This window comes from Clupea harengus, chromosome 20, assembly GCF_900700415.2.
Source record: "Clupea harengus chromosome 20, Ch_v2.0.2, whole genome shotgun sequence".
Classification (NCBI taxonomy): domain Eukaryota; kingdom Metazoa; phylum Chordata; class Actinopteri; order Clupeiformes; family Clupeidae; genus Clupea; species Clupea harengus.
In genome coordinates this window covers 20,005,550-20,030,865 of record NC_045171.1, presented here as the reverse complement: position 1 = coordinate 20,030,865, position 25,316 = coordinate 20,005,550, and the positions used below count along the sequence as shown (strand labels likewise).

Here is a 25,316-nt window from a genome sequence, read left to right as displayed (position 1 = left end):
GTCGCGGACCCCCTGCAATGCCGTCGCGGACCACCAGGGGGCCATGGACCCCCGGTTGAAAACCCCTGCGTTAAATGACTGAACTACTTGCGGAATGATATGAAAGACGTGAATAAGAAGCACAAAACCCGTTGCCAGTGGCAGCGGTAAACGTTGAATGGAACTTTCTGAAAAATTCTGAGGAGCCGGCGGGCCGGATAAAATTGCTTGTCGGGCCGGATTTGGCCCAGGGGCTGGGTTTGAGACCCCTGACCTATAGGGTGTGGTCTTACAACCCCACCCCCCTGTATTCTATCTGATTGAATGGTATAAATGCCAACACTTTCCTACAGTCAGGTAGGCCATTCTCTGAGCAACAACTCCAGAAATCCTGACTACATCTTCCGGTCCAACTCACACACACTGCAACTCTCCCCCAAACTCCAGACATAATGTTGTAAAACCCTCCCATCCACATTTTATTGAGGACTATCTTAACTAAAAAAAACACAAAAAAAGATATACTTAGATTAATTTGTTGTATTACATAGTAGACGGAATATATTAATATTTCAACTGTTTCCTCTGGGTCCATCTGTTCTACATCTGCTTTGATTCACTATATAATTGTGTGTGTGTGTGTGTGTGTGTGTGTGTGTGTGTGTGTGTGTGTATTTATATGTGTGGTGTGTAGGTATGTATGTGTGATGTGTTTATAAATGTGTGAGCGACTTTGCTTGTGAGTGTATGTGTGTGTGTCTGTTTGTGTGCGTGTGTGTGTGTGTGTGTGTTTGGAGTCTCCTGCAGCAGTGCATCAGTGTGGGTCTAATTATATCCACTTTGACAATATTTGCCTTTTGATTCAGTAGTGTGTGTTTGGTCCCTGAGCTTCCTCCTCCTCTCTCTGCAAACTACACTGCCTGCTGCTTCCAGTGGGACGGATTTCCAAGGAATTACATGTCTGTCTTCATTTCATCTTCAGCATGTGTGTGTGTGTGTGTGTGTGTGTGTGTGTGTGTGTGTGTGTGTGTGTGTTTGTGTATGCGTGTGTGTCTTTGTTTGTGTGTTTATGTGTGTGTGTAAGAGAGAGAAATATGAATAATAAGCATTGAAGAGGATATGAGGTACTGATTGATACTGGCACTCTTCATTATTTGTATTCTTCTTCATTCCTCCTGGTCGTCTACTTACCTGCCGTCTATATCCTCCTCTCCTCTCTATCTCTTTTTCTCCACATATCTGTATCCTTGATTCCTTTGTCCATATTTGTATCCCTCTCTATCTAAGAGTCTCTATGTTTCTCCACATATCTGTATCCTTGATTGCTTTGTCCATATTTGTACACCTTCCTGTTTATCTCTGGCAGTGGAGGGAGAGCCTGCGCATCCCCCTGGATCAGTTCTGTTTCCCTTTTGTTGTGTGAAAACAATGAAAGGAAAACAACAACAATGTTTACTCAGTGAGTCGTGTTTACTTGTCTGCTTGTCTGATAAATCTTTCTCTCCCTGCCTGTACCCTTCTTCTTGTCAATGTCTCCACGACACCGATCTGCGTTCCTTTGCCTGTGTATCTATTCCTGTTCGTCTCTCTGTATGCCTGCTAACCGTCTGCTATCTAACATTTCTGTATGAGGCTGTCTGTAGGTCCAAGGTCACTTCTCTGCTAACCCCAGTTTAGTCACCAGTGCTAAGCTCTGTTTTTGTCAACCACCCCACCCCACCCCACCCCCGTCCATCTTTCCATCTGTCTGTCTATATGTCTGTGTCTGTTTGTCTGTCTGTCTGTCTGTCTGTCTGTCTGTCTGTCTGTCTGTCTGTCTGTCTGTCTGCCTGTCTGTCTGCCCCCCCCCCAAGCTTCTCTGCGGCTCCAGCCTGCAGTGTTCAGCTGAGTCCCTGGCTGTAAGTCCCTGGGGTCAGTGCCGGCGAGGACAGATTACTGACAATTAGAGGGGAGATTAGACCTTACTGTACTCCAGATGGTGGAAGTAACTCTCTCTCTCCCTCTCTCTATCTCTGTTACTGTCTCTCTCTCTCCACTCTCTCTCTGTCTCTCTGTCTCTCTGTCTCTCTCTCTCTCTCTCTCTCTCTCTCTATCATCCTCATGTGTGTCACGGTGCATTCGTCAGGGTACAGTGGAGCAGCTAACACCACAAACGAACAACTGAGCGAGCGAACGGACGAACGGGCGAGCGAGCTAACAGCTCCATGGCCGTCACCCATGTGTCACCTGCCTCGCAGGCATGGCAAATTCTGTGCATGGCTCTCTCTCCTCCCATACGGTGTGGGGGCCCCAAGCGATGGCATGTGTCAGCCGTGAGCATACGGCGCTGGGTGAAATGGCACAGAAGACTGAGAGCAGGGCAGTTGTGTTTTAAATACACGAAATATGAGCCCAGAAATGATGTCATGAAAGAATAGGCCAGTAGAATTTTGTATGTGAATTTTTTATACTGGTGTCAAAGTGACACTTGGGGAATGTCACATGACTGAGGTGTAAAACACAGGCTGTATTTCATGAACAGTACAACTGGGACAATCATCAACCAGCTGTGAGCCCCTATACTCATATATCACTATACCCCTATATCACCACCCTGCTGGCATACTAGACTCATCACCACCCTGCTGGCATACTATACTCATCACCACCCTGCTGGCATACTAGACTCATCACCACCCTGCTGGCATACTAGACTCATTACTACCCTGCTGGCATACTAGACGCATCACTCCTTTGTTTGCATACTTGAATCATCACTACTTTGTTTGCATACTTGAATCATCACTACTTTGTTTGCATACTTGACTCATTTGCATGCATACTACCGAGGTTATCAATGTCGAAGCACTCATAGTTCACGGGAAACCTTCAGATGAACTGGAGCAGATGCTGAACGGTCCGTGGCACGCAAAGCAGCAGGGGAAATGAAAAATGGATTTGCAAACAGTAACACACAGCCACAGCACATCTGAGTCCATAAATAGAGACATGAATCAGGATGAAAGCCATAAACTGGAACGCCACACGCCAATTTTCTCCTTACAGGTCGTTTCCTAAATAAGCGGGATCTGGTGAACACAACATTAATAGACCTTCTTACCAGGATATTATCCATTTTCAACTCTCCCTCCCTCTCTCTCTTTCTCTTCCTCCCTCTTTCTTTTCCTCCCTCTCTCCTCCTGTTTCCGTTCTTTCTCTTCCCATTTTTTCATGTTCATTTCCAGTCTTCTGCTGCAGTCCTCTGTTCACCCTCTTCTCTCTCTATTTCTGGCTCCTGCTTCCATTTTTTCAGCCTGTAACCATTTTCGTTCCACATCTCTTCTTCACATTCATTTCTCATCATCTGCTCCTCTCTCTCTCTCTCTCTCTCTCTCTCTCTCTCTCTCTCTTTCCCTTTGCCAACGTAATTTTTTTGTCTTTCCTCCCCTATGCTCTCTTCCGTGTCCTCTCCCGTTACCGTGGAGTGACTCCACACTCCATCTCACTTGTGCCCTCAGATTCTAGATAACGCCTGACTCTGAAACAGACTTGGCCCGGTTCCAGAATAGTTTCGCTGCGGGTCCCCCCCGATCCAGCCCGGTTCCAGGCCAGGTGAGGCCCGGCGCCGCTGTGTGTGTGTGTGTGGGGGGGGGGGGGGGATGTCAGTGTGGACTTTAATCGGAGAGCTAATGGTAGCCGTGTAATTTCAGCTCTGCTGCCTTTATGGAGCTGAAATTACATTAATGCCGCCACGCACTCCACTCCACTCCACTCTGGCAGCTTTGTCACTGTGCTCTGCAGTCCTTTAGCCCGGCCGAGTGAAGCAGAACAGATGCCCAGACAAGGTCTCCCTCTCCCTCTCTCTCTCTCTGTCATTCTCTCTCCCCCTCTCTCTCTCTCTGTCATTCTCTCTCTCCCTCTCTCTCTCTGTCATTCTCTCTCTTCCTATCTCTCTCTTTGACACACTCACACTCACACAGTGTCTATATCTCCATCTCCCTGTCTATCTCTCTCACACACACTCTTTCCCCTCACCTTTATCTCTCTCACACTGCCTCTTTCTCTCTCTCACACACACACAGTGTCCCTATCGCTCTCTCCCTGTCATTCTCTCATTCCACCCCCCTCTCTTGCTTTCTCTCTGTATGTCTCTCTATCTCTCTTGTGATCTTTCTATCTCACACACTCACACATACTCTCTCTTTCTCTCTCTCCCCTCTTTCTCACTCTCACACTCCTTTTTTGGCTCTCTATCTGCGTCGTCGTTCCCTCTCTATCTCTCGCTCTCTCGTTCCTTTGACTCTTGCGCTCTTTTTCACTGATGCCAGCATTCTGGAGCATCTGTGCGAGAGAGGGGCCAAGGAGACACATGTGGTCTGTTATTGGCCGGTGTGTTTACTGCTGAGAGTGTGAAGAGAGAGAGGGAGAGAGGGAGAGAGGACGAAAGAGAGGGAGAGAGGACGAAAGAGAATGCAGTAAGCAAAAGTTCATTGGTTGAATGCCCTGCAAGATATTGTCACCCTTTCCTCTTCCCCACGTAATCTCTTTCTCAATCTCTCTTTCCCTAACCTTTTTACCTCAGCCCTCTGTGTAATCAAGTCAGTGTGTGCTCCTGACAGCCATGGTGTGTTCTGCGTATCCCTTGGAGACGGCGCTGAGATGGGGGCCAACTGTGTGTCCAGCCGAGAAGCGTAGCATGGCGGAGCACAGCTGCCCCTTTTTCCTGCCTGACCAAAAATAACCGTGTCCAACATGCGGTTGGAAGGCCCACACTCCCCCGCTGCTAGGCACTGCTGCAGCTAAAGACTCGTGACTAGTTTTCTTTAACTTCATTGCAATATATTTGATATGTGTACGCCATTTAATTAAAAAAGGCAATGCTATGAGATGCTGTAGGTGTGCTTGTGTCTCTGTGTTTGTTTGTGTTGCTGTCTACATTTGTGTGTGGCTGTGTTTGTTGATGTGTGTGTGTCTGTGTGTGTGTATGAGCGAGTGAGTGTGTCTCCAGCTGTGTGTGCATGTGTGTGTGTGTATGAGTGAGTGAGAGCGTCTTCAGCTGTGTGTGTGTGTGTGTGTGTGTGTGTGTGTGTGTGTATGAGTGAGTGAGTGCGTCTTCAGCTGTGTGTGTTTGTGTGAGTGAGCGAGTGTGTGTGTCTTCAGCTGTGTGTGTATGTTTGTGTGTGTGTGTGTGTCTGTGTGTGTGTGTGTGTGTGTGTGTATGAGTGAGCGAGTGTGTCTTCAGCTGTGTGTGTATGTGTGTGTGTGTATGAGTGAGCGAGTGTGTCTTCAGCTGTGTGTGTGTGTGTGTGTGTAGTGTGTGTAGTGTGGAGCAGAGGGAGAGGGGAGCTGCTTGTTTTCTCCCATGACATTTTCACAACAAACTCATCACCTTTTTTTCTCTCTGAGCAGACAAAAATCCCTTATGACATTCAGACTTTGTAATTCTATGGAGTTATTTTAAACAGCCCTGTTGTTCTCTAAGACTTCAGCAATCTTATTATTCAACCAGTGTGTCCCCCCCCCCCCCCCCCCCTTCCCCTCTCTCCACCTGAGGCAGGTGATACTGAAAACTACCTGACAAGGAGGACACACACACACACACACACACACACACACACACAGACTCACACAGAGTCCACTCTCACCCACAGGCCTCCCAGTGCCTGCCTTAGTCTGCGAGATAATTGCTTTTCCTCTGTTATGTCCACATAGCATTATTCTCACTGTGAATCAATCATACCAAGGCAACACATTTCACTGTGTGCTGCTCCCTGTAATGGATTTTCTCTGTGAGAGGACAAGTGTGTGTGTGTGTGTGTGTGTGTGTGTGTGTGTGTGAGAGAGTATTCTGTCATACTGTTTCTTTCACATGAATTCGAAGGAGATAGAGATATGAATACCGTAGGCTAAGGTCAGGTGCGTGCGGTGTTCACTTCCTGTCTTGAATCTGCCCTGTTACATTCTCTCTCTTTCATTCCTCTATTGTACTGTAATCTCTCTCCTTTCTTCTCTCCCACTAGATCATGTCCTGTGATGATCCCTCTGTCTCTCTCCCTCTCTCTCCCCCTCCCTCTCTCCTTCTCTCTCTCCCCCCCTTCCCTCCTCTCTCCAACCCAGTGGTGATTAGAGAGCTGTGGTTTTATCTCCCTGAGCTCTTTGGCTAAATATTGACTGACCCGTGACAGGGACAGTAACAGGGGTGAGGACTTGAGGACCCACTAACACACAGCACTCGCACAGGCAGGGCACTACAGTACCACACACTTACACAGGCAGGGCACTCCAGTAACACACACGTACACAGGCAGGGCACTACAGTAACACACACGTACACAGCAGTCGCACAGGCAGGGCACTCCCTCCAGTAACACACACTTACACAGCACTCTAAAGGAGTGAATAGGCAAATGCGTGAACACTGTGAGTGTGTGATGTCTGGATGCCTGTAGATCTGTGTGTGTGTGTGTGTGTGTGTGTGTGTGTGTGTGTGTGTGTGTGTGTGTGTGTGTGTGTGTGTGTGTGTGGGTGCAGTTGTGTGCTGTGTTGTGTGTGCCAGTGTACTGTATGTTTTTGTTGGTATGTGAGTGATTCTGCTCAGAGGCACCTGTCTCTACAAATCTCCTTTACAGGATCATCTCAACATCACCAGAAAGCAGAAACACTCTTGACCTGTTGATTGCATTCACCTCAACACCCCAGCTTTGCATGCATGTGTGTGTCGGCCAGTGTTTGCGTGTGTGTGTGTGTGTGTGTGTGTGTGTGTGTGTATATGTGTGTGCAGTGGGTGGATGTGTGGGCAGTCTGACTGCATTGCATAACTTCTGTCAGCAGAGGTGTGTGTGGCCAACAGTGGATCGTGAGAAGATAGAGCTGTGCAGTGCACATTAGTGCTTACTTCCTAACTAAAAAGCTTTTCACAGGAAACCTGCTTCTAAAGAGGCTCAGTCTTCTGTTGAGCCTAGGGTGTTTGTTTTTCCCATAATGACTGAAGTCACGCAAGCTAAACTCAGAGCCTAAACACAGAACAGCATGGTCACTACACAGGGGTCGATATTTTCTCATTAATCACCGTTGAGGTGCACACTCAAATATATCTGTATTTTCTGCACACAAAAAAAGATGATACTGTACTGTGTCCTATGATACAGTGATATATCCTTAGCCTGATAGACAGGTGTTAAGACACTTTTATAGTAATGTTCTACATTTAGAATACATATTTCAGAATTGTTAAAGAACAGCGATCTGACCTTAGGAATCTCTCACTTCTATTAGGAACTATGCCAGCTCAGTGCTAGGCAGTCTGACAAATGTGATAGATTATTTTTATTTTTAAACATAGTTTCACTTGCATATTTATTCACATATTAAATATTATCCACATATTCCCCTGTTCCCAATCTGCTTTGAGGTGTTTTTTTCTTTCTTAAAATATTTCTTCTAAGACCCTCAAACCCACTAGAGAATGGTTCACCTCTTATTGCCCCCCATACATGTGTATTTCTTTAAGTATAACCGGTTAAACCTCTGGGTATCTTCTGTGTAGGTGACACAGTGGCACTGGTGTAGCCCTTTGGCACATGAGAAGACCCGGTGTTTGCTGGAGCCATAGATAAATGAGCCGTGAGCCGTGAGCCGTGAGCCGTGATCGGTGAGCCGTTAGTCGTGAGCCCAGGTCAGCCAAAGGCTGAACACTTCAATCACGCAACAGCCATTTGCTTCTTTCCCCCTTCTAAAGTGGGTCGAATGGAGGATTCCACATAAACAAGATTAAAAATATATTGCGGGTATACTTTTGATCGCACGAAACTTCTAAACATATGCTAACATGCTTAAATATGCATGAAAGTGGCACACTAATAAACACAGAATGCCATGGTTATACATTTTTGTAATAACACTTTTATGAACAGTTGACCAACTAGAATATACAGTACATCCAACAAGTATTCTCTTTGAATTTAGGTTTTGACTGCAGATTAAAGTAAAGAAAAGCAAGTTTTAAGTATGATGATCTAATGCCCGTCATTCTGTTTTCGAAGCCACCATTATTTTGAGGCCAAACTGCTGTCCTTAGATGCAGTGAGTTTGCTGACTAGTGAGTTTCAGTACATTAAGCGGCTAGGGGATGATTTATAGACCTGGCCTCACTTCCTGTCACTGGACATACACCTGCTGTGGCCAGCTTGCACCATGGAAAACCGTAACTAAACAAGACGAATATTGATCGCAAATAAATATGGATCCGTTGGCAACTGCTTTTAAACTGCTTTTAAAGTAGCCTTGATGAAATAATGGAGTCGATCATTACATACTTTATTTACAGCTTTGGCCAAGTCTGCTTGCTGTGCAATGTAAAGTCTATTGGCTTAATTGTAGCATTAAAATATTAGCTACTGTTCAAATGACAAGCCAATGATCAGTTCTACCATCTTTTTACATTTCAAAACAACTTTCTGTTTTCTTTCTAGCTCTTTCTGTGCCTTGTTTGTGGTGACACTCCAAATACCAAAACTCGTTCTGTTGTTCCTAACAAGGTGATAATCAATGGAGGCGTTGTGTTTATCTTTCTGACAGCGGCTTTAAGAGGTTTTGGAACACTCCATCCAGCACCTGGAAACCGCACACACACACTTTCATGAGTACCCTTTTCCCAATGGGCCAAACCCTTTGATCAACATAGAAAACAAGGGCAGGGTTGTCTGTTGTCCGAAGGAGCAAGGGAACTCAATTTGATTTGTTGTGTGTGTCTGTGTGTCGTTTTCCGGATTTCGCATACATCTATCTGTGTGGATAGGAGGGTACAACTCAAGTCTAATTACTGAGATTAGTTGCAGTGATACAAGTGCTTGGTAATCAGCTTTGACAGAGCCTGTTAAATGTTTGTCCTTGTTTCTATTCTGGCCCTTTCTACGGTCAGCCTTTGAAGTGAGTGCAGAGAGGGAGCCCAACGAATGAGCGAAGGAGAGAAAAGGGTGAGTCAGAAGCGAGAGAGGTCATGAAAAAGAGAGAGAGAGAGAGATAGAGAGAGAGAGAACCTACTGAAGAAGACCATGTGCAGGAAAGAAAAAATAAACATGATAATCTGGTTTAATACTCCAACCGACCGTTTCATACAGGCTCTTCCTCTCTCTATCACACCATATCCATATCTCCTTTCCCTTTTCTCTTTCCATCATACAGCTCTTCATCTCTCTCTCTCTCCACTTCTACCATACACTGCTCATATTTACATACCTCAAAGAGATAAAGTATTAGGAATTACCATGTGACAGATTTTTAATAGTTCCCATTCACACTGGCCAGAAAGATTTACATAAACATATTTCTGAATAACAAATACTGAAATGTTTAAATCCTCCACGACCCAAACAGAGAGAAAGCAAAACTGAAAATCACCCTCCTTCATCTTTGAATGGTCAATGATAAGAAAAACAGAACTGTTGTTAATGTTCAGCCACAGACCGTTGAGGTTATCCACTGTATCATGAGTCTAGTCGCAAGTCTTAATTACATATTCTCTATTTATAAATCAACAAAGCACTTGATGTATAGGTAGAAAGAATAATAAACCAAAAAGAATGGAAAGAATACAAATATAGTGGAATTTTTTTTACAAAATCTGTGGTATGAACCACTTCAAAGATGACAATAAAACTTTTGATTTTTAACTGATTAAAAGTTATTTTTTTTTATTCATGTTTGGGACTCTGACCCTAAAATGTACTCTGCACACAAATACCACTGTGAACAGATGCTATGTTGATGCTAGCCCCAGGCTTTGGCAATTACAATAAATGGCACTTTCAATAACGAGCGATGCTATGCGTGTCTCATAATGTGGTAACGCAATTGTTTAGTCTTTATGAGGACGATAACCTCAGGCAAAGGGTGAAACATGTTGTTATTGTTATTGGATGTCAAAATAATAAATAATGAATGAACACACATTCCTGGAACTGTGTGAATGTGTGTGTCTGTATATATGAGCTAGTTCTACTGTGCCATTAATGTGTCATATGTTAATTTTACTGAGGTAAAGGATGCTGTTCTTGTCCTGAGGGGATGACCTGAAAACATTATTCTCTTCCCTCACTGCAAAATTAGTTTTTAAAGTTTATTTAAAAATTAAAATGAATAAAGTAATCTACCAGCCACACTGCTGCTACAATGGAACAGAGAAAAAAAAATGTTACTTTGGAAACTTCTTCTTCACAGACTGCACTAAAGTTATTATCACAACACGCAGAAGTAAAACATCTTTAAACAGAATATCATTTCACTCTCAATGTACGAGTGAAAAAAAAGGTGGTTCAAAATGGCTTCTGGCCAACAAAAAGGCTCTGAGGCCAACCATCATCTGGTCTGAATGATGGCTCACAGCAAAATAATTAAAATGATAATACAAAGCAAGTAAAAATCCTTCCTCTTTGATCTACCAAACCGTTACATTCATGATGAGAGGAACAGGAAAAAATGAATATTTGAAACTGTATTTGTGCTTGTGTATGTGTGTCCGTATGCCTATGTGTATGTGTATACGTATGCGTGTGTGTGTGTGTGTGTGTAATGAACAGTTCACATCTCCTGCTCTGTATGTGGGCGATTAGAGTGGTGAACGCCTCATTGCACAATCAATACCAGCAGTTCATCAGCAACAGCAGGTAACCAAAGGGCCTCTTTCTTTGGCTGCTTCCAACAAGACATCTTGATCCCTCTTCTCTCTTTCTTTTGTGTCACACACTATGCAGTGTGTTTGTCCGATCGCATACTCACAAACACATTCTCTCACTCACACACACTCACCTACATGCAAACATATACAGTGTGCGCACTCACATACAAATGCATGGATGCACAGACACACGCGCATACACACACACACACACACACACACACACCACACACACACGCTTTAAACAATATTTTACTGTGGTAAACACCTATGTGAGCAACCACTAATACAGTTAAAATGTCTCTATAAGAGAAAGAGAGAGAGAGAGAGTGAGTGAGCGTAGAGATGCCTCTTCAGATTGAGGGTGAGATTCTCTTTTTTCTTGCTTAGCACGCCCAGTAAGATCTGTGTTCCCCGTATCATAGCAACGACTGTCCTTTATTTACATGAAGCAACTAGCCACATTTTAAGATCTGACAGATGGGTCCACCTACTTCAAAGAGTCTGGGGTGGTTTGTAAAGGTCTGCTTCTCCTATTGGTTTAAGCATTTACTCATCTTGACAGCTTTGGTCCCAGACACATTTTAAAGATTGTCGTTGAAACTAAAACAAGCGAGAGACAGGCAGAGAGAGAGAATAAGAGAGAGAGAGAGAGAGAGAGAATAAGAGAGATATAGAGAGACAGAGAACAGCACCTCTTGTGCATGTCGGGATGCATGGCCGACTTTCCGAGAAGAGAAAAGAAAGAAGAAAAAAAAAAACATCAATGAGGTGTCCCAAATATTTGGTAGTCGGATGAGAATGGCTGGGTTGTGTGGCTAGTCCCAGCTGCTGGAGTCAACGCTCACTCCTCTAAGCCCTTTCCACGTGGCTCCACTGCCAGTTTTTTTATTTGCTATGCTTGTTTTTGTTTGTTTTTACACACACACACACAAACAGCTGTTAATACAGAGGAACTCTGAACCAAACCAAACGTTAGCAGAGAGAGAGAGAGAGAGAGAGAGAGAGAGAGAGAGAGAGACAGAGAGAGAGAAACAAGCTCACTGTCACATATTTTGTGCTTCCAACAAAAAGGCCAGGAGAGTAACCATGTAACAAGTAAACAGGTGAAGGTTGCAGGATGCAGTTTCTCTGTCTGAGCCAAAAGGAAGGGAGTAGGTAGGCAGAGTCACGCCTGGGGGAAAAGGGCTGGAAGAAGGCAGACATCTCCCAGCTGCAGGTCAAGCATCAGGTGGGCAGAACCAGAGGACACTCAGTAGGCAAGCTACAGGGAAGGAGGAGGAGGTCGGAGGGGGTCGGACTTGGAGGTTGGGAGCTGAATCGTCTAGGACCTCCAGCCATAGGACTAGAAGACTAGGAGAGCGAGTTGTCGAGGAAGTAGGTGCTGGAGGGGAAGAGAGTCACGGGGGGGGGGGGGGGGGGGGGGGGGGGTGGTTGGAGGTGGAATGTGGAGTGCAGGGGGCTGGGGGCTGGATGGGGGGGGGGGTGAAGCGTCTTGTCTCACTCACGGTAGAACACGTATTCGGTGTAGCTGGTCCAGATCTTGTCGTCGGTCTGCTCGTGGGCGAAGGCGCAGGTCCCTGTGGAGTTGCAGGCCACCATGTGGAAGCCGGCGTCGGCTAGCTTGTCGAAGGCCTGCTCCAGGAAGGTGAACTTTAGGTAGTAGCGCGATGTGTAGCGCTCGGGCGGCCTGTCGGGGTCGCGGCTCTCGTTTAGCGTCTCCCCAAATACCTCCTTGGCCAGCGACGTCTTGCCGCACACCATGATCCGCGCCACGCGCCGGAACTTGGCGTCCGTCTGGCTGTCGCGGCCCAGCGTGTACGAGCCGCGGTAGCCGATGGTGATGAAGCCCGAGCGCTTGCTGTCACCCGAGCCAGGCACCAGGCTAGCGCAGGCGGCCGCTGCCGCGCCCAGCGTCGCCAGGTTGCGGACAGCGTCGGTGCTGGGGGAGGATTCCTCAGGGTCGCTCTGGCAACCGTCGTCGCCCAGCGAGTTCTGTTTGCTAATCTTGGGCGCCAGGATCTTGACGAGGTCGGGCAGGTTGAAGAACTCGGCCTCCCGCTGCAGCCTGCCTCGCTCGGGAAAGTGGTCGGGCAGCACCAGCTGCTGATCCCGCATGTAGTCCAGGATGTAGCGGAACAGGAAGCCGTCGCGGTCTACGAAGAAGCGGCCTTTGGTGTCCCGCGCCAGTCCCTTGGTGCTCTTCTGGCTGAACATCTGACACAGCAGCGAGTCCGGCACACTGGTGAGCGTGGAGTAGCGTGTGATGTACACCTGGCCCCCGACATTCAGCTCCACGATCTCCGGGAAAGGCACCTCCTCCCCGGGCAAGCCGCTGGAGTTGTCAGGCAGAGCCATGGCTGAGGCTTTGGTGTGTGTCCCAGTGTTTCCTCCCCACAAATCACCCTTACAGTCCTGGACAAAAGAGCGAGGGCCACCTCTGCCCCTGTCTCAGATCTCGGTCCCTACTTGACTAATGCACAACTTTAAATGCACAGCAGTGCGGGGGGACGAAGGTTTTCCGGAGAGAGTTAAGGGTTTAAGTTATTTTCCCCGTGTAAATAGGTGGGTGTTATCATTTGAGAGAAAGAGAGAGAGAAAGCCCTAGGGTACAATCCGATAAAAGGTGCTTTAATGCAGCAGGCACTGCTGCTCCAGGATCGGATTTTCGAACGCTACAGTCCTCAGTGGCACGGAACAAACACAAACTCGACTGTAGTTAGGTTCGGTCAGCGGATCTTGGTTTCTTCATAGAGGGCAAATGTAAAACAATCCGTCATAAATGGTTCAAAGCAGGCTCGAATGTGTTGCTTAAAAAATACACTACACTGAGAAGTTTCTAAACTGTGATGGGTTATATCCTAATGCAAAGCCAGCCTAACCCTAATGCTCACCACAGTGCACTCTCAATTTTTGCCTAACGCATTACACACTCAAAGCAAATTAATCAGCAAATAAGTAGAATATGCCCTTTGACTATCACATTGAGCGAAGCAAAGAAACGTCGTTCAGATGGTAACTTGCCAGGGCTCTGCTCCGTATCACTGGAATTGTGGTAATCCGTACTGGAAGTCATGGAATCATCACAATGACTGTAAGATCATGACAATGACTGCAAATTTCACCAGTTCGCTACAGCTAATGAAACCATACATAAACATCTCCCAACCGTCCATTGTTGGGATAGTCTCTCGTTTCGTGAGACTGCCGAACCTTCAGCGATGCACCCTCTGCGTTCCTCTCATTCCGAGCAATGCGGCTCGTAATACTCCTCTTGCAAACTCCACCTACGTGATAGTGACGTCGCTTCATATCAATCCCCTCTATGGGGCTGATGTTCACTTCCAATCCCATGCCCCAAACAACGCTGCCCTACATATTCTAAACAGGGACACACAAAATACACCGCCACCCCCCTTAAAAAGAAAATAAATAATAATAATAATGATCGAAACAGTTATTCCCTTGTACCACGTAACACCAGGCTCAAATTGTGTAATTGTAGGAGAAATACCCTAGTCTACTCTACTTTTAAGAGATTTAAGAGAAGAACATATAACTAAAGCTATTTAAATGCAAATAATATTCTAACCTATAGGCCTATCGTGTCGTTGTTGGCATGATGAAATGAAAATGATTGTTCAGACATTTTAATTTGGTCGTGTAGGTTTACTCGGCAATAGTGACACCTTGTGATAGTTGGTTGGCAGTGAACCGTCAAGATGGGCTGGAATTATTTTCGGTAGGTGCATATCTAAAATGTTAAATTATCAAATATCAAGAAACTACATTTAAATTATCATAAGGTGCATGACAAAAAATGTGAAAACAAATGTTGTCGTAGAGACGTCCCAGTATTAGAAATGTATACAGACCCTGGATTTGTGTTTTAGCAAGTTTTAGCAGTGTTCTGCAGAAATCAGAATGTCCTGTTTAGTTGACTGACATTTCCTGAGACAATTTCAGAACACAAGCAGTGCAAAGCAAATACGGAAGTCCATATCTTTCAATCATTTCAATACCTTTTAATAAACCGTGTTTGTATATTTTCCATGCAGTGAGAGGACTTTTTTGTAACGTCTTGCCTCCCTCCATGCATACCACAATCATGTATGCTCACAAAGGTACTTTAAGTATTTAAGCTACAGCAAAAGGCCTAATTAATCACCACACTGGACAAATATCTATGAATGACACAAACGTTTGACGTTTTTATTTTTGAGAGGTGCTTCTTGTACATAGAATGTAATGCACAAGACAAGACTTTCTGTCCAAAAAGTCACTAGTGAGGGTCCAAAAAAGAGAAAAATGAACACACAATTAAGACACTTTTACAGGAGGCACTCACACATCACAGGTCAGTGTCTGAGCCAGTTGATTGGCTGCCAGAGGTCTGTGTCCTCTCTGTGAGTGCTTGGAGGGTGATGCTGCATCACCAGGGGACAGGCAAGTACCAGGGCACAGACTGACTCCTACCCAAGTGGAAATTATGACCCAACTTGTCTGTCCTGTCAGCCTGTCCTGTCTGTGATTTAAAGTGCCTCTCATAATCTCCAGCACTCATCTCTCTCTTTCTCCCTGCCCCCCCAGCAATTGCATCACATATTTCTGACACTTTGTTTACTCATTTCTCTGTCATTACACTATATCTATGTATTTAATGGATGCCCCAAAGTGCAGTGAATGCATTGTGTACTCCATGGCCATTTTCTCTCTCTCTCTCTCTCTCTCTCTCCCTGTCTCTTTCACACACGTACACACGCACCCTCTCTCTCTCCCTCTCTCTCTTTATCTCTTTCACACATGTACACACGCACTCTCTCTCTCTTTCTCTCATCACTGATATGCTGGCTGTTGTCCCACAGGTGCAGCTGGTTGGCAGTCCAGGCCGAGTCCCTCTTAGCCAGGTTCAGAGGGGAAAACAAAGGACAAGGTTGGCCCCAGATGAATCAGCTTGGACATGTTCCAGAGTGTATTTTTTTCTCTTTGAGGGTAATACTCTGGCATACATCCCAGGTCAAGAATCACAGCTGTAAAGCCTGGAAATATCTGCATGGCAAACAACTGAATACGGGACAAAGCTACTCTCCATAATTCAACAGCGTTCTCCATGAAACAGGCAGGGACAGCACATCCCATTACAGGGGCGTGCCTAAGAGGGGAATTGGATGGTGTAGTTAAACTATCACAATTGGGAATATGATTCCTGTGTTTTCTTTACAAGAGGCTCGGGGTGGTGGTGGGTTTTTTTTTTGGGGGGGGGGTTACTCTCCCCACCCTGAAAACTAATTTCTTCTGCTCTTCGTGTCGTGGTCACATCCCTGCACAGACCTCTCAACCTGTCATAACTCATTTTGTACACTGATCCCCAAACCCTTGCTGAGACTAAGTATAGTCCTCACATTAAAAAATGATTCTGTGTATGTAGTATGCTCCTCCCAGGGTGCACTACAGTGCCACACAAGTGTACACCTCCAATAATGTAAAACTGGAGAAGACGGTGACTTGCTGATAGAAATATATTTTTTTAGCCGTGAGTCAGGGATATGGTCTCTTATGAAAAATGGAGGAATAGGATGTGTGAAAGGGGCATGGGTGGGGGGGGGGGGGGGGGGGGAGAGGGATGTAGCTAGGGCTGTGTTGCTGAAATTGACTATTCCCACAGGAAAGCACTTCCTTCAGAGTGTCAGTCTAGACAGGAAAAAGGAAAGAACTTCCCCAAACCACGAAGCCGGACAAAAGAAATAACCAAAATGAACAAACACAAACAGAACATTTGCTTACACTGCTTCACTGCGCTATATACACTTCGTTTGTGTTGGAAAAGCTTTATAAATAACAGTAAATCCACACAGAGTCAACAAGAGAACCCAAGCTGTACGAGACTGGCCACATCATCAGTCCGTGGATCACTCTACCCTTGCAGAAGACTTAAACAGAGAAACTATTTATATTATTGATGTTGCATCAGCATGTTAACCCCAGATGGCTGGTGACACACTGTTCCATGACTTGTAGGAGGGAGTGATGGTCTCCCATGACAACACATGAGCTGGCACTATAGCCCAAATTAGAGTGGAGAATGTGCAATGTGTTCTTACTGCCATCTAGTGGTGTATTCTTGCGATAATAGAGTTTCTTTGGCAAGGCGTATTCGATGACAGATTATCAGCAGGGCTCTGACACTCAAATGAACATAGTTAATTTACAGTTGGATGACATAGCTACCCTATTCTAATTTCCAGTACAGCAGTGATAAATAGATATCCAACTTAAACTTATGTAAAATAAGAATAACAGCCATCATATATAACAGTGATCAGAGGCTAATATAAGTGCTCTCATGGGTTAGTTCTTAGTTCAAAGCAACAAATGAGGCTACTTTAATAACCAAAAGTTCAGTCAGATCCACACATCCAGGTAAATTGTGCATTTTCTTGGCTTCAGACTACCACAAGAACATACGCTGCCTATCAAATAATCACTATTGGTGAACGGGACACAGCAATAGCAGAGCACACTTTTCCACACGCACTCTTCTATCTTCACACAACCTTGAATAAGCCAAGAATGTTCAGAGAATTACAATATTCATGAGCAACCTTGGAATGTGAGCGTTGATCAGGTTTCTCTAGTCTACATTTGGAGACAAACTGTACTTGAGGCATGAGGTATTGGTTCATCCAGCCTTTAATAAGTGTAAAACTATGGCCATGGCGTGTGTGGTATTCCAATGATACCTGGCCCTTTCTCACCTTCATGTCCCTCAGCAACCACAGCCTGCATCTGTGCTTCCAGATGCCACCAACCTTGCAGTGTGTCTTCAGCTTAAATTTATATGATTGAATGTATCAAATTGTCTGTTAATTGATTAGTCAGTGATATAGCAAAAAAGGTGCCTGGTGCTTCTGGTGACATGTGCGCTCTGCATCAGAAACAGTGTTTCAGCACCAATGGACCACACAAATCACCTAGGCTGCCTTACATATAACTCCACTGTATTCCTTGATTTGCAAGGAAACCCAAGTTTGCCAAAGTATTAAGCTTTACATGTAGCCTATATTACCTCCAGATATATCAATTTGAGTTCAAATGATACATACCGGCAGCCTGCTGTTAAGATATTGGCCTGTGTAGCCAATACAGATTAATATAGTCTAAACCTCAGCTAATGTTTCATTGTTCAGTTTACCTTTATAGAATCATGTTAAAATAGGTAAAGTAGCATGCAATTATATTCTGTCTGTTATTGATCAAAGGACTTGTCAACATGAATACTCCTCTTCCCTCTTGAAGTGTTTTTGTCTTCATTTGCCTTGGAAAGTGCCAGAGGGGCTCTCATAGAGCGGCCCTGAATTCATTCCGGGCACGAAAGAGTGCTTTATTGACGTCACCACGCTACGGGGGTTGGGCTAATGGGAGATATCGCGCGCAACAGTAGAGGAGCGCGTGTGAACAACGATGGCGGAGAGGTAGGAAAGGTAGCAACCTTACAGGGGTTTGACTAACCGATGAACAACAGCCAATTCATACTACATTTCCTAATTGTAGAGAAAAATACTTTGTTTTTATTAAATTGACATTCCCGAAAAAAAAAAACAGGAAAATGCCGAACATCAAGATTTTCAGTGGCAGCTCACACCAGGATCTTTCTCAGAAAATCGCAGACCGACTCGGTCTAGAGTTGGGAAAGGTCGTCACGAAGAAATTCAGCAATCAAGAAACATGGTGAGGAATCTGACATTATTTGTTTTGCCAAAACATAAGCTGTGATAATGTTAACTAACGTTAGCATCTCTTGCAATTGTGGCCACAAGTGTTGCCATTGGGTGCCGTAACGCCATGTGGGGGATGGAGTTTGCCTTTGAGAAACCAGCCCTGCGAGTTAAAGCATGCGCCACCACAAGTCCCAGAATGCAAGATGATTGTAGGTTACTAGTTCGTTTAAGCTCACGAGTCTCGTGTGTTCCTCTGATGCGCGTTGTAGAAATGTTTCATCATGTTTGATCTCGATTAGTGTTTCGTGTTTAGTACACTGGCTGCCAGTCAGAATGCTTGCTTAATATCTAATTCTGTTGCTTTTAAAATGATGACGTTCTCAGAACCCAATAAGATAATGATAATGTTGTGTAACTACTAACAGTGAGAGCGATTAGAAGTTTCCAGAGGCCGTAAACAAGGCAGTGATTACATTTCTCTATGTGCTCAACAGTATGTGTCGTTATCCTTGCTTACATTAAATTGTTTATAAATGTGTGTCAATGTATTTCCATACAAATGCATACCACTTAGCTGATAAAGTGCAGTGAATTGTTTTGCACTTTGCCATACCTTTGAAGAAATTGCCATATCATTGCTTTCTTGGTTGTACGCAAATCCAGACACACAATTTAGGCCATACAGAATACACACCCTTGGTGTTTGCCAAATGTGATTTGGTTAAAGCAAATGCATGTGTTACTAAGAAATACCATAGTCATACATCCTGAGGTATTATACATATATGTAAATGTAGGTGATTATCAGCGATTTTATATAACATCAAAGCTATATAGTTATGTTTTTTTTTTCCTTTAGAGATGAAGCATAACTATATAGGTACCATTATTTGGGGGTTTTACTTCTTTTACGTGTGTATTTAAATTGTTCTCTTTATGTGGCCAGTGTGGAGATCGGCGAGAGTGTGCGAGGAGAGGACGTGTATATCGTGCAGAGCGGCTGTGGTGAGATCAACGACAACCTGATGGAGCTGTTAATCATGATCAACGCCTGCAAGATCGCCTCCGCCTCCCGAGTCAGCGCAGTCATCCCCTGCTTCCCCTACGCCCGGCAGGATAAGAAGGACAAGGTGGGGGTGAGGGATGTTCACCTGAAATTACTATGCCACCTCCTTCACGCTGACACACACTCCCTTACTCATTCAGCTGGGTTCAAGTGAAGTAGAGCTCAGCCAAAGGCATTCACTTGAATTGTACAGTGAGTGCAAGTCATTAGGTTAGTGTGAAGGTAGATTAGTCATACAGTTTCCAATCAATACCAATACCGATTGATTGATTGATCTGTGTGATGGAGTTTAGTCGGTCTGTTTATTTGCCTAATGGTTTCATGAGGATCCCTCGTGAGTTGCACTGTGTCAGAGATAAAGACCTTCAGAGCCTGTGTGTGTGAGAGAAAGAGAGAGAAACAGAGACAATGGTGGTGAATTCTTGTGGACATTCATGGCATTTTTCCGGATAATAGATTTACCTTTTTGGGCATTTGTTGGATACTTAAATCTAAAAACAAAGCAGCCCAGAGGGAAAACATGGCGTTATCTCTTCTCTTGACTCATTGGAAAGGAGGTCACGATCCTCCCACTCCCCCAGTAGCACTCAGTAGCGCAGCTGATAAGCACTCAGGTTCTCACGCCTGAGACGTCCAGTGTTGATCTAAATGCACAGCTGATCCCAGTCCATGTTTTCATCATTCAGCGTCTGGGCTTCCATTCCCACTGAAGTTGTGGCATAAAATTGTCGAATCGGGTAGAATGCAGAAACAAATTTGTCAGCTATTATCCACACACAGCATATTGCCAGCAACATCACCTCTTTCAGTGCAAGTGGGTATATGAGGTATATGATGCTTTGGGGTCCACACTGGTAGGTAACCCGTGGAAGAGAGAAAGTGCCAGTGAGTGCCGTGTAGGTTGTGGCCCTCTATGCGTGGAGAGGGGTTCTGGTTCTCCCAAAGCATTCACAAGGTCTCAGTACACCCATGGTACACCACACAGTTTAATGAACATGGGTGTTTTTTCGCACCACATGGTTATTGACCATCTACCGTTTCTGTTTAATGCGTTCCCTCCATTTATGAAACATTTGTGTTCTTAATACATTCTACACCTGTTTCTGGTTAAATGAAATTCAGTTAATTTAATTCCAGTTTCATTAAAAATGCTGTTTGTTCTGAGAGTTAGAAATCCTTGTTTAATTCTTGATCTCTCGCAGTGGATGGGTTGGAATCGCAATTAATCAGTCATCTGTCCCCCTCTAGAGCCGAGCTCCCATCTCCGCCAAGCTGGTAGCCAACATGTTGTCGGTGGCCGGAGCAGACCACATCATCACCATGGACCTGCATGCCTCTCAGATACAGGTAGGCCTCTCCCTTAAACACAACCAGAAGGAGAAGCTTATGAAAAGGCCATTATGTGGGGTTTTAAGGTGTTTTTCTAGGTAGCTAGTTTGAATAACACCCTCACGTTCATTGTAGTGATATTTACTGGTCATCCAAAGGAGGGAAAGACGCAGATGTTTCATTTATAATTAGCCACCTGGGCAGTTCATTTTGTAGTTTCGTGCTCTGGGTTAGAAACTCCATGAAAATGTTAGAGCCTTTTTACAATGATACTTTTACAACCTAAATATATTGCCAAAGTTCATTGGTTAGCAAGGCAGGAAGCAGTTGTGCCGTTGTTGGTGTTTCAAGGCTAGTCTGTTAGCTGTTGGTTAGATATTAGACAGAACACCATAATGCTTCTTTAATTATCACCATTCTATTCTATAGAAGGCACTCGTATCTCTTGCATACTGTAATTAAGTGAACACAGGCACTGGCTACCCTTTGGCTGTCCATGAGACTCAAATGAAGGAGTCTGTACTTGCCTGTGACCGACATTTGTGTGATTGATGCTCTCAATTATTCAACCACCTGCCTAGAGATGCTGCCCTTCATTCCTCTTATTGTTGTATGGGAAGTGGATTTCAAAACTGCAAACCACCTTTTAAAACTGAATGTTAAATATGCATTTTCCCCCAGGATAGGACTATTTTAGTAGGTGGTTCAAAGTTCTGTCTGATAATTGTACTTGCTGTGTATGGTCAAACAAAAAATCTGGTTTGATGTCTACTGTGTTATCTTTATGAACAAGTGGAACACATTGACCACACTTCTTTTGCAACAGTGCACTTTCACTTCTTGTCTTACACTGCAATTTAAGCAGTGAGCCTAAAACCACGTGATTGCATAGACACAGTTTAGAGTGAGGAGTAAGCTTTCACGTAATGTTGGCAATGGTAATGTTGTTGTTTTTGTTTTTTTTGCACATTGTCAAAGTGTGTTGTGAGGAAACTATAATCCGCTGAGATTAGAATCTGGCTTTTTGAACAAGGGCATTCTACCAGCCAATGTTAAAAGTGACTTCACAGTCCTATACTGTGAATCAGCTTGGTTTTGTTGTGTGAAATGATTTTAAATGCAGGTAGGTCTGTCAGCAAATTGAAGACACGGTCTGCCTGATAAAGTCTGACTTCTAAAGCCTTTAAAGCATTGGATAAAGTAGAATGACATGCCCTCTTTGGAACGCTTTAAAATGCTTTAAATCATGACGCTCTGTGTTCTATGGTTCTCCGTCACGTGTCCAGGGCTTCTTCGACATCCCCGTGGACAACCTGTACGCGGAACCTGCCGTACTCAAGTGGATCAGAGAGAACATTCCGGAATGGAAGAATTGCACCATTGTGTCCCCCGACGCTGGAGGTGCTAAAAGGTTAGCGCCGGCTCCTCATGTCTCCCCCTCCTCTCACTCCGCCCCCCTCTTGCCGTGTGTGTGTGTGTGTGTGTGTGCACGTGTGCGTGGGTCGGTGGCACGTGGCGAGTTTCCATCCTCCCTGTCAAGTGTTCTGTTTTTCCTGCCTTTAACTTGTTTTGTTTCCGCTCCCGCAGGGTCACGTCCATCGCGGACCGACTGAATGTGGACTTCGCCCTCATCCATAAGGAGAGGAAGAAGGCTAACGAGGTGGACCGCATGGTCCTCGTCGGAGACGTCAAAGACCGCGTGGCCATCTTAGTCGACGATATGGCTGACACCTGCGGCACCGTCTGCCACGCTGCTGACAAGTGAGTGTGTGTCTGTGTGTATTTCAAGAGCTCATGTGGATGCACATAATCGTGTTTGTAGGCTGGTGTTATTATAATTCTCAGGATGGACTTAATGGACACAAGGTGGTTATGCTAAGTACAGACAATCTACTGATTCTGTAGTGTTGAAGTGGGTACAGGTGAAGGATGGACATTTTCCTATGGAATCAAAAAAAGGGCAAGTTTTGAAAAGCAGAATTTAAGTTTAATTAACAAAGTTGCTGTTATCTCTAGAACCAATTGCCTTTTGATTGGCCAGTCATGCTAAATCAGCCAGATTAATTGAAATAAATACAATGAACAATCTTACTTTAGCTGTAATATAGCTTAGTTTAACCCCACGCCCCAGTCAGATGCTGTGCCATTTATGACCGTCTCTTTCAATAGAAAATGACTGCGAAAGGATTAGAGGGAACAGTACAAATGCGTTGTAAGGGTGTCTGATGAGCTGAGTCACCTTTAATGTGCTCTCATTCTCTCTCTCTCTCTCTCTCTCTCTCTCTCTCTCTCTCTCTCTCTCTCTCTCTCTCTCTCTCTCTCTCTCTCTCTGCAACTTGACAGACTGATTTCAGCTGGTGCCACTAAAGTCTACGCAATTTTGACCCACGGCATCTTCTCTGGTCCGGCCATTTCGCGCATCAACAACGCTGCCTTTGAAGCCGTCGTTGTGACAAACACCATTCCACAGGAGGAGAAGATGAAGCACTGTTCGAAAATTCAGGTGTGTCACTCTTCCAAAATGTAGGAGGATTTTAGCAGATAGCTAGCAGTGCTATTTTGGTCTAAGTTTGGAATTCATGTTTTCTGAATATCGTGTTTCACTGTCATGACATGCTATTTTGTCAGTCCCAAACATTACTGTTCTCAATTCCACAGATACCTTTCATATTTGAAACTAGTGGTTCCCACAACTTTGTCATCTTCATGGTGACATGGTTGTGAAATTTGACTGACACACAGCCGATCACTGATTACCTGTGCTAATGTGTGGATGTGTCTGTCTTCTCCAGGTCATCGATATCTCCATGATCCTCGCTGAAGCCATCAGGAGGACTCACAATGGCGAATCTGTCTCTTACCTCTTCAGCCATGTCCCCTTGTAATCCCTGGTTTCCTCTACCCCTCACCTGCCCCAACACACACACACACACACACACACACACACACACACACACACACACACACACACAAACAAGCCTACGCTTTACCATTTCCCTGGAAGTTCTCTCTCTCCCTCCAAATTGGAGCTGTCTTAGGCTGATCTGTCATCTTTTCCTCTCCTGAGTTCTGAAGATGGCTGCCTCTATCAGTCAGTCAGACAGACAGACAGAGAGGCATCCCCATCCCCCTAGTGACTGTATCCGTGAAACTATTTCCAAACGAAACCTTTTTGGTAAGAATGATCATATCCAAGAAACTCCACATGAAACTGTTACAAACTCAAGGTACCCAAGAGTTAAAGAAAAATAATTCGGCCATTTAGTGATGGTGATGAATATGTTACACTTTTATTTATTGGGTCCTCATTTTTATCTGTAGCTTTGATAATCAAGTCAAAATGGTCAAAAATATGAAAGTCATCAACAAATTGATAAAGGCCATTAGGGACCTGTAGTTAACACCACCCAAATGCCTGATGGAGGAATGTGAAAGAAACATTTTTTTATTTTTTTTGTTCATTTTTTTTTTTTTCACAAGATATGAGCTTGTCCTGAGGGCAAGAGCTTCCTGGAGAAGAGTGGATGTGCTGTTTTTATTTTTATTGCTTTTTTGTAAAGAGATGACATTTGTATGGACACTGGACCGTAGTTTTAGTCACAACAGTTCCTCAAAATGGTTCATTGGTTCCTCAAAATGGTTCATTTATGCTTTTTTGTATGTGGCTGGTTTTTCTTCTTTGGGGGGGTTGAACACTCCATTATGGATTGATAACTTTGTTCTTATTAAAGATTCTGATGAAAACATCAAGAATGTGTTGAGCTGTGGTTATCTACTCCTGAATGGGAAGACTTAAAGGTTGTGGGCTACTGTAGAAACATGGCATTGCAACATCCATTGCAACTCCGTGAAAGAGGACACTCTTCCTTTGTAGATATGAAGGGCTCATTCTAAGCTAAACACAACGATTCGTAGTTGCAGGTAATTAAACACTAATGAACACTATATTCAATTTCGACTAATAAATGCCACTAAAAACTACACAACGTGCCTTTAATGTAGTAGGCCTATGTCACTGGATCCATATACGGATTTACTATTCATGCCCCTGGAGATCTAATTCACTGCAGGTAAGGGTGTCCCTTTTATTATGATTGGCTGACCAAAGTGAATTCAAGTAATCAACTTTCATGCCTGTCAGCTGTGACCACCACTGAAATATAATGTAAAGTGTATTTCTGTGGTGACCATAGAATGACACTATACACATAAAAACCACTATACTTCAATACACTGACTGACAGGATTTATGATGGGTATGTTTCAATACAATGGCCCAATCCCAATGTCCACCCTCACAGACTTGGGCCCATGATTTATCATGTGAATCTAGAGTGTGCTTGGCTAAACTCTTCCACAAGGGGCCAGTGTGACAGGAGGTTTGATGGAAATAAGCAGTCATGAAACTAGATTAAGAATAAGGCGTTTCTGGGGGCTTGGCTAAATCAACATAGCTAAATGACACGACGTAGTTGACGTAGACGCAGTGTCACCATGGTCAGAAAGAGGGCTGATGGATTGTGTGTATATATGGAAACTGGGCGTTTAAGATGCTTATGACGAGACAAAT

The 25,316-nt window shown here is 44.4% G+C and overlaps 2 protein-coding genes across 6 annotated transcripts in view; one reads left to right on the top strand and one right to left on the bottom strand.

The window, feature by feature from the left end:
• The window catches only part of kctd12b (potassium channel tetramerisation domain containing 12b), a 40,912-nt gene extending 26,959 nt beyond the window's left edge, over positions 1-13,953 (bottom strand). For 2 of the 3 annotated variants that reach the window (XM_031586982.2, XM_012833911.3), the window contains exon 1: positions 12,142-13,942. In XM_031586982.2, coding sequence (XP_031442842.1) covers positions 12,142-12,991 — 850 coding nt within the window. In that variant the 5' untranslated portion in view covers positions 12,992-13,942. Of the gene's footprint in view, positions 1-12,141 lie in introns of all 3 variants that reach the window. The other variant, XM_031586981.2, reaches the window with a different exon arrangement.
• Positions 13,954-17,992: 4,039 nt separating this feature from the next.
• Positions 17,993-24,496, top strand: LOC105905875 (ribose-phosphate pyrophosphokinase 1). 3 transcript variants are annotated; one of them, XM_012833928.3, is made up of 8 exons: positions 17,993-18,105; positions 18,236-18,361; positions 19,298-19,487; positions 20,666-20,764; positions 22,033-22,157; positions 22,334-22,507; positions 23,090-23,249; positions 23,539-24,496. In XM_012833928.3, exons 1-8 carry the CDS (start codon positions 18,095-18,097, stop codon positions 23,629-23,631), a joined length of 978 nt encoding a protein of 325 aa, XP_012689382.2. In that variant the 5' UTR covers positions 17,993-18,094; the 3' UTR covers positions 23,632-24,496. The 3 variants fall into 3 exon arrangements, with proteins under 3 accessions (XP_012689382.2, XP_012689383.2, XP_031443351.1); XM_012833929.3 differs by having other exon boundaries at positions 17,994-18,105; positions 19,298-19,481; XM_031587491.2 differs by having other exon boundaries at positions 18,007-18,114.
• Positions 24,497-25,316: the final 820 nt, after the last annotated feature.